Source organism: Candoia aspera, chromosome 4, assembly GCF_035149785.1.
Source record: "Candoia aspera isolate rCanAsp1 chromosome 4, rCanAsp1.hap2, whole genome shotgun sequence".
NCBI lineage: Eukaryota > Metazoa > Chordata > Lepidosauria > Squamata > Boidae > Candoia > Candoia aspera.
Genome location: NC_086156.1, coordinates 117,492,569 through 117,501,565, shown reverse-complemented (window position 1 = coordinate 117,501,565; position 8,997 = coordinate 117,492,569). Strand labels below are relative to the sequence as shown.

Below are 8,997 nucleotides of genomic sequence, written 5' to 3'. Positions count from 1 at the left end.
TGGGGAAGCCGCGCTCTGCCTTCCCAGGAAACCGAGACCTCGTGGTGGGGCGGGGTGGGGCCGGGGGACAGGACCGTTCCCGTTCCGAGTCGCTGCCGCCCAACTGGGCACGGGGCGCCCGCTCCGGGAAAGCCTGGGTCTCCAGCCGGGAGCTGGCGGGGGCCGGATGCAGGAACCTGCTCCTTCTGCCGGGCGGTGACAGGCAGACGGCGAGCCTTGGGGAGGAAGACGGGTCATGTCTGGGGGGCATGGGGCGCTGGAGGGGCATTGCAGGGGCGACCCTTTTGGACCTGCGGAGCCTGGCAAAGGACCGGGGGGGCCCGTAGGCAAAGGCCGTGGTGCCAAAGCTAGAATATTCTGGGATCGGAAGGCTGGGGGGCTCAGGACGCCTGCCCCCTCCCTCCCACTTTTGGGCACTGCTGGGGCCAGGGGCTGGGGCTCTGCAGCGCTGGAAGCCGCCCGGGGGGAGACTCAACCAGGGAAGAAACCGGGGGGGACAATGCCCCCAAAGATATGGAGGGGCACGTTAAGCCCGCTGGCGGGGCTGGCCCCCCTGGCTCATTTGGGGCTGAGGCAGCGCCCGCTAACGCCCTGGGCGGCCGTGGGGGCGCTGGCGGTGGGGCTGCTGGCTTGCCTGGTCATGCTGCTCAGCATCCAAGGGCGCCTGGAAGTCCTGAGAGAGGAGCTGGCTGGGCTGCGGAGGGAAGCGCTCTGCGAGGCAGCCGGGACGGCGGAGGACCAGGGCGCGCCCGATCCCCAGCAGGTAAGAGAGGAGGGGGCTCTGCAGAAGGCGGGCTCTGGCCCCCGGCCCTCGTAGGTTCCAGATATACCCGTGGCGCCGCCCCCCCCGCCCCCCGCTTTCTGCAGGTGTGGACTTGCCTCAACTCGCCTTCGGTTATGCCCAAAGTGAACTTTGCCACGCAGAGACACAGCCCAAGATCCATAAGGCACTGCTCCTCCCACCCCCAGTTTCCCACATAATAGGATTACAAATCCTCCCATCATCCCCAGTCAGCACAGGAACAGTTGGGAGCTGGAATCCATCCCTCGGGGGAAGTCAGACGATGCTGCGTGAAGCGAAGGGGGGTTTAATGTAGTAATGAAACAATAAATGCTTCCCCCCCCTCCGCTTTCTCTCAAGCCAAGCTGTCTTGGCCTAACATGGACCTAATCGTTGCTCCCCCAGATCTGGATGGAGAGATCGAGATTGGAGCCGAGAGGGCTGGCGCAGCATGCGTGCCTTTTCAGGGCCGGGGGCTTGTGGGTGGAAACACTTCGGGGAAAGGTCTGAAGGGGAAAAAGTCGTGAACTTTGTTGTTGTGCAATTCCGCCAACTCTCCAAGCTTCACGCTCCCCTTTTGATTTTCCGAAGATTAATTTCCCATTAATCATCCGCTGGATCCTTTGAAAAGGGGAACTTTTGCTCAGCTTGTGTGTTAAGTAATCTCGGCAATGTTTCTCTGCTTTGGGATTTTGCAGACTTTGGGTGATTTTCCCTCTGCAGACCCAACTTCTGCCCTCTTTGCAGTGTAAGGAGCATATTTTCTTATCACGTGGCATATTCCTTTGCTGTTATGGTGGTGCGTGTGCACGTCAACGAATGCTAACTTTTGCCACGGTGATCTCCTTGTATGCAAAGCAAGAAGGAAAGAACCATCTCTCTGAGCATGTGCAAAGGGTCTGCTTGAAGCTGAAGTGGTTGGGGGCTGCTTTGCACGGGTCCTGCCAAAAGCTCCGTGCCACTCTGTGCATGCTGAAGGACAGAGTGAAGCCATCTCCCGTATTTCAGATGGGAGCTTTGCTCTCGCTTACAACGGGCAGCCAGGGAGGCCCTGGCTCAAGGACCCAGGAGCGTTGGCAGGCAGCCACAAGAAAACCCAGGAGCTTGAAGCTCAAAGCCCTCTTGTTCTCTCCTTCCTTATCTTCTTACGGCCTTCCTTTTGAACTTTCTGTTCTTGGTCTTAAAAAAACAATGTATTCCCCGTGAGAGCAAGGCGGAAGCAGCTTCTGGTAGTCCGTAGGTGCAAAACTTTCTCTTTTTTCGAGGGTGAGAAACGATGAGCCAGGCCACTTCCTGAAAAGGGTGGCCAACTTTTCTTGACGGCTCCTCTGCTTTTAGCATGCTCCAGGCAGATACTGCCAAGCAGGCAGGGAAAGCCTGCTGCCCTTCGTCCTTCAGCCCAGTGCAATAGATGTGGGGTTTTGCAGATTTGAAAAGCAGCTGAGTTAGAGATTTGGATCACCCCGAAAGGCGTGGGAAAAACTCTGGTGTGGAGGGAAAGTCTGCCCTTTTGGACATGGGGGGGTCACTTCCACGGAACGGGGGTGGGGGGGAGAACATCCACCCTGCCAGAGGTTGACGGCGGTGACCCTTAGCCGAGCACCATGGGCACAGGCGCAGCTCCCGCATCTTGCTCTGGCCAGACGCTGGCATTGCCCGTGTGCCGCCAGTTTTGGTGGGCAAAGTATTCCGGGTGGGGAGGCTGGGCTTGAAGGAGAAGCTGAAGGTCACTCTTCTGGTTTCAGAGGGCTGATGGTGGTCCAGTGCCCCATGCACCAAAGGCGAGATGGAAAAGGGACGTGGGGAAGTCTCTTCAGGAGCAACTGCCTCGTCACCACAGTGAGTAGACTGTCAGCGGCAGGACCAGTGCAGGGAAGAGGGAGGATAACCAAGCACCCTCCACCTCGTTGGGGCTTTGTTTGAGGCAGGGGCTGCCCCAGATGGGCCATGGGCTCGATCCAGCAGGGCTCTTTTTACGTCCCAGAAACTTGCAGTCTATCACCTCTTTACAGGTAGCCCTCGCTTAATGACCACAACTGAGACCAGAATTTTGGTTGCTAAGCGAAGCAGTCATTAAGCAAATCCAACCTGATTTTACGACCTTTTTTGCAGTGGTCATTAAGCAAATCACCGTGGCCGTTAAGCAAGCCACGTGGTCGTTCAGTGAATCACGCGGTTCCCCACTGATTTTGCTTGCCAGAAGCCGGCCCAGAAGGTTGAAAATGGCAATCACGTGACCACGGGATGCCGCGACGGTCATAAATGCAAACTGGTTGCCAAGTGCCCAAATCGTAATCATGTGACTGCGGGGATGCTGTGACAGTCATAATTGTGAGAACCGGTTGTTAGTAGGTTTTTTCAGCACTGTCCTAAGTCTGAACCGTCACTAAATAAATGGTCATTAAGTGAGGACTACCTGTAAGCCCAAGCTGGGCTGTTCCAGTGGCCCTAAGTTGAGGGAGGTAAAGTTAGGTTAAGCTATTTAATGTTGTTATCACACTGCAGAGCCTGGAGCAACTCCTGGCCGTTTATAGCATAATAAAAGCAAGCAGGTATGCCATTAAAAGTGGCCCACAAGACAGAGTATGAACCACGGCATCAACACAAAGAACCACACTTGGCGTCGATCCAGTCAACCCAATGGCATGACACCAGCCCTCCGAGGCCCCGCCAGGAGCCCATCTGAACGGGACGTTAGGCCGGTGCCAGCCCCGCCGCTGGGGAAGGCCGCTCCACACGAGGGGAGGCCCTCTGCAGGCCCCCAAATCCTTTTTCTCAGGAGCCCCAGCCTCCCTGGCCTGGAGGGCACACTCTGATCGGGCTGCGATTGGGTGAGCGCCACTCCGGGCAAGTCAGGGCAGCTGAGTTTTGCCGCGGAGCAGATGCGCGAAGAAGCCCTATTGCAGAATAGCTGAGAGGGGAAGTGAAAGTGATAGAAAAAGGCCACCCAGGTGAGGACGTTGCACCCTTTTGTGGGTCTGTGGTTGTGGCTTTCAACAAAAGGCAGAGAGAAACGTCGGCGCAACACCAGCCGCAGGGCGTCTAAGGGGCACCGCCTCTCAAGGAAGGCTTCAAGCACCGCCTCGGAAGCCTGGCACAAAACGATGCGAGCCAAGGTCCTCTGGCTCAGGACAAAGCCAGCAGGACGGTTTTCCAACCCTGCAGAGTTTTGATATTGCGGGGGGGCGTTGCTGTGGCTCGTGTCTGTTTTACTGTTTTCAGAAAAGTCTGTTTACAGCAAAGCAAATAAGGAGGTTTGTGGCCCTGTTTTTATGACAGCCACAGCCACAGCCAAGCAAGGCGGGCTGGCACCCTGGACTTAGCTCTCATAAGCCAGGCGGCTCCTTTTCAAGCCAGGCTCGTCCTTGAATTCCAGGGATCGGGATCTGTCAAATTTTAGAAGGTATTTCCAGGCTCAACCTTACATCATTCCCAGCAGCATAAGGGAAGGGGCAGTGTCTCTAAGCATGTGCAGAGGGCCTTGCCCTCATTGCAAGCGTCCCCATGTGGATCCAGCCTCAGGGTCGCCATCCAGCCCTCTTGACCTTGGTCAGCAGGTGAGCCTGCCCAGGTAAAGGAATCCAATGCCAGGTGATCTTCCGGATCAGCGCCAGGGAAGCAGGGCAATTCTATGCAAGAATTGCGCAAAGTGGCGCAGGGCGGGAAGATGTTTGGGGGCATTTCCAGTTAAACCCCAGTATTTCCAACTTTGTTTGCTCCCCAGTAGGAAAACAATCCGTTTTGCATTTGGTCCCCACCCGTCATTCCAATAATGGTGAGTAGTATATATTTTTAGGTTAGGGATTGGAATAAATTATTATTATTATTATGGCCACCCATCTCACTTGCATGTGACTCTGGGCGGCGCACATAATTAAAACTCAAGGACAGGCATAATCTTCTACCTTTAATAACATTTTAAAAATTAAAAGCTACATTTAAATACAGCAATAAAAAGTCAGAGGAGAGTGCTTGCTATATAGCAGTGTTGCTCAACCTTGGCAACTTGAAGATGGGTGGACTTCAACTCCCAGAATTCCACAGCCAGCATCTTCAAGTTGCCAAGGTTGAGAAACACTGCTATATAAAATGCAACCATTTCAAGGGCTCCAAACAGGGTTGGCAACAATTGAGATGATCACTAGATGGCAGTGGGGAGACAGTGGGTTCTGGATCTCTGCTGGCATCCAGTGGTTCTTTGGAGTACTGCAGCCCGGATATTTGTAAGTAAAATGCAAGCATTGCAAAATTGCAATAAGCGCCCCCCACCCACCCCCGCTTTCTCACTGAATGTCTTTCTCACCCAGCAACTCTGGATCTTCCATGGGCAACCCCAGAGCACATTCCTGGGTCTCACCCCTGGAGCACCTCCTCCCTCCCTTCTTTCCGTGTAGCCCCACAAAGCTGCACAGCCCCTCCTTGGGAAGGCAAAGCAAGGGGGCTGATGAACTGTTTAGGGGGGCAATGGCTGCCTCGGGGTTGGGAGGACTCATCTGTGCCCTTGGGGACCCGGTTCAAGGGGCAGCTTGAAAACCCCACTTGCTGGAGCCCTCCGGCCCCTTCCTTCCTCTGCCCTGGATGCTGCCCACATTTGCTCAGCCCCCACCCCCCACCCCTGCAGCTTGGCTGGAAAAACACCATGGCTGTTTTCTTGGTTTTGACCAACTTGCTAATCTCCCTCTGGTTGGCATTCTTGGCATGTTGGCCTGGAGGATTAGCAATTTGGGCTGGTCCTCCGCTGAGTAAACAGCCACGGGGTTCCTGTTAATTAAGGGATGACTGCTGGGCCGGAGGGCTCCAAAAGTGGGGGTTTCAAGTGTCATAAATATATTTTGAAAAGCCTGTCACTGTAATCTTGTCAATTACCCTTGGGCTCCTGGAGAAAAGACGATAGATAAATCTAACAAATAAAATGAAATGTTTTGGTAAAGAGTGCCAAGGATTTAACGGGGGAGGCTGGGAGGGCAGCTGAGCAGGGAGCCAGCCGGTTTCGAGTTCTCTTGCGATCAGGGCCAAGCGTTACCTCTTGAATTTCTGCCTGCCCTTTTTAAGACCCAGGTATCCTGCATGGAAGGCGGGCAAAGGCAGACAGGGCTCAGCTGCGGTGATGGAGGGATGGTTTTGGGGGTGCTGGAGGGTTCCAGTAAGACCCCTGCTTTCCTCCCCCTTCACACGCAGAGGAGGACGGTGGCACAGAGATCTGGTGGGCACCTTTCCTGCGTCAGGGGCGATCCTTGGAGCCCAGCGGGCAAGATGTGATGGTGAAGCACACCGGGCTGTACTTCATCTACAGCCAGGTAAAGGTACCCCCACCCTGAGAGGCGGGGAGGGGAGGAAATTCTTGTGCTGGACTGTTGAGGACTGTTTTTGTACTTTCCTTGAGGAATTCAGCAAATGAAAAAAAATCAAGTCCAAATTCTCACTCCAGGATTTGGGAAATTGTCAGTCCTGATCAAATTGGCAGGAAAAAAAAGAAAAGAAAAGGCTTTTTCCTTCTCTTTCCTGGGCTCAAAGGAGGAGGAAATGGGATGAGACTCTTTGGTATAACAACTGGTTCTAGACTGAGGACTGTCAATGGTGCACTTCACAAAAGGCCTTACTGAACTGGTCCTGGATTTAGCCACCGCAGCCAGACATAGATCTGAACACGGGAATGACAGATCATTCCACGTAGGTTCCGCTCAGCAAGGCTCTTACTTAGACACAAATTATTTCCTCTGTTCCTAGACAGTCCCTGCAATTTGCAAGGATTAAGCCTATGACGGGAAGCATTAAAAAAGTGGTCACTCGTTGGGAAAAATGCTTGCAGAAGTTGATATATTCTGTCTCGGGAATGTCTCGCCTGAGTTTTAATCCTGGTTTTGCCAAACTGGAATGGAACTCTCTTTTCAACTGCAGGCTATCTGAATCAACACATTTAAAAGTCGGTTTTAAACATGACCCTTCCCTTTGTTGTTGAGACACGGGCACCACGCGGTCACCTCCTGCCACCCAGATTTCTTCCAGCTACTGCCTCAGTCGCTCACGCATCCAAATAATTCCACTTTGGGATTAACTGCAACAGAGAAAGTCCAGCTGCAGCCAAGACCTTTATTCTGTCCCAAAGCACCTGAAGCTGTTCCTTTGGGGCGAACTGGAATTGGCTCTGATGCCACCGCAATTCCTAATACTTAATTGTATCTTATTAAGGAAGAAGATCTTGAAGACAGAGAGTGAGTGAGCCCAAAGAGATCAGCTTGAGAAGGGTGGGAGGATAGAGAAAGACGGCATTTACAAGGGAATTCTAGCATGAAGCTGCGATTACCAAAGCAATGATGAATGAAGTCAAGTATCTGTTCGTATCGGAAAAGGTCCTGTTCGTGGCTTCAGGCCGATTGACAAAGTCTATTGGCAAAGAGGACTAATGATAAATTGTCAAGAGTACTTGCCAAATGTATTGAATGCAGATATCTTTTATCTGCTATCAACTTGCTGAGGTGCAACTTCAGGGCTGGAAAGTGGTCAGCTTGGATGCCTTCAGAAAGCTAAGCAGGGTCAGGCCCGGTTTGACTTTGGAAGGAGGCCCCCAGGAGGCCAACCTCCCTCATATTTAGGAAAGAGGCTTTGAAGGCGCCAGGTCTCCATCGTTTTTTGCTGCATCTCTGGCGCGGCTTGTCTCTGAACTAAATGGCAGGGCTTCAGAAAAGGTCCTGCCTGACCCCCTTTCTCCCCTCCCTCCCAGGTGCTGTTCCACGACCCCACTTTTACCATGGGGCAGGTCCTGCGACGGGTGGCCCCAGGCAGGCCGGATCAAATCCTGTTCCGCTGTGTCCAAAGTATGCCCCGCAAGCTAGAGAAGGCTTACAACAGCTGCTACAGCGGAGGTGAGCAGATGCTGAGCCAGTTTGCACTGGGGAAGCTCTCAGTTTTCTAGAATGTCTAAGCCAGTGTTTTTCAACCTTGGCAACCTTAAGATGCGTGGACTTCAACTCCCAGAATTCCCCAGCCAGCATGGAGTTGAAGTCCACGCATCTTAAGGTTGCCAAGGTTGAAAAACACTGGTCTAAGCCATGGCATGTGGGGAAAAGGACCTCCAGCGGTGTGGGAGGGAGGGCTGGGGGAAAACATATCTGGGGTCCATGCCCCCGTTCTTAATGCACCAGCCCCAATCCCTACTGAGGAGAGAGCTCAGCGGGCCCCACATTCTCTCTTTCCAAGGGTTCCAGATATTTCATTTCATGCTGCAGGGAGGGGAAGCTGGGGAAAGCTTTGGAGCAGATGGCAGCCAACGGAGATGTGTGTCCGCAAGGCGTCACAGGAGTGTGCCACGCATGGCTTTGTCCCTCCTACGTGGCTCGGGAAACGAAATGAGCTTAGCCGGATGGTGTGGCGAGCCCGCCTCTCTCCCTGCAACTGGACGGGCTGGGACTGCAACGTGCCCACATTCCCAGCTGACTTCCAGATCTGGGGGTTATTACAAAGAGAGGGAGGAAACGCACCTTTAGGGGCCCAGAACCTTTAGGGGCCCAGAACCAAGCCTGGATTGGCAGGAGGTGGGAACCCATGTTCCCCTAATGTGGTGCGTGTCCCCAGCCCATGGGGGCATCGGTGCAATCTGTGGTCAAGTTCCTGGGTCTGCTGAATGTGGGTCACTGTGTTTGCCCCCCTTTTTCCTCTTCCTAGGGGTTTTCTACCTCCAGCAGGGAGACCGCCTGAGCCTGCGAATCCCACGTTTCAACGCCTCCTTCGACATCTCTGCTCACGGGACCTTCCTGGGAGTGTTCCGTTTATAGACTGCTGCGCATCTTGGCACCCCCAGGAAGGATCCCCACGGGGCTTGGGGCAAGAGCCTGCTCTCAGTCCTGAGGGTGCTGTTTCTTTCTGGCTCCTGGTTTCGGTGGGGTGGACTCGAGGAAGCTGGCTGCTCAGATGCAGGGAGGAGGTGGATCCGGGGCTGATGGTCTGCTACGCTGGCTTGCCCTTCTGGACCCCTTTTGAGATCTTCCCTTTGACTTTGGACACAGCAAGGTCGAAGCAGCAGCCGGACATTTTGTACCCTTTGTGCCAAGAAGTTTTCTTGCCTTTTGGAATGACCTTTGCAAACGTTCTTGCCTCCCTTCCAAAAATAGAACGGGGTACATTTTCCTCAGCAAGGTGATAACTTGCTGCATGTTATCTGCCAGGCACCTTGCAAGGGCTGGGATCTTCCATCAGGAATCAAGAGGTCTAGCCCAGTG

At 53.9% G+C, this 8,997-nt stretch overlaps 1 protein-coding gene across 1 annotated transcript; it reads left to right on the top strand.

Moving 5' to 3' along the window:
* The first annotated feature begins 499 nt into the window (after positions 1–499).
* TNFSF13 (TNF superfamily member 13) lies at positions 500–8,654 on the top strand. The gene is made up of 6 exons (XM_063302917.1): positions 500–763; positions 3,561–3,612; positions 4,344–4,556; positions 5,960–6,078; positions 7,503–7,644; positions 8,444–8,654. The coding sequence occupies exons 1-6, from the start codon at positions 500–502 to the stop codon at positions 8,551–8,553; spliced, it is 900 nt and encodes a 299-aa protein (XP_063158987.1). The 3' UTR covers positions 8,554–8,654.
* Positions 8,655–8,997: the final 343 nt, after the last annotated feature.

Bases quoted from the DNA above. Each gene is read 5' to 3' on its own strand.
- TNFSF13 (XM_063302917.1), top strand. From the start codon at position 500: ATGCCCCCAAAGATATGGAGGGGCACGTTAAGCCCGCTGGCGGGGCTG. The intron at 764-3,560 runs GTAAGAGAGGAG...CCTTTTTCTCAG, and splicing joins GCGCGCCCGATCCCCAGCAG to GAGCCCCAGCCTCCCTGGCC. The intron at 7,645-8,443 runs GTGAGCAGATGC...TCCTCTTCCTAG, and splicing joins CAACAGCTGCTACAGCGGAG to GGGTTTTCTACCTCCAGCAG.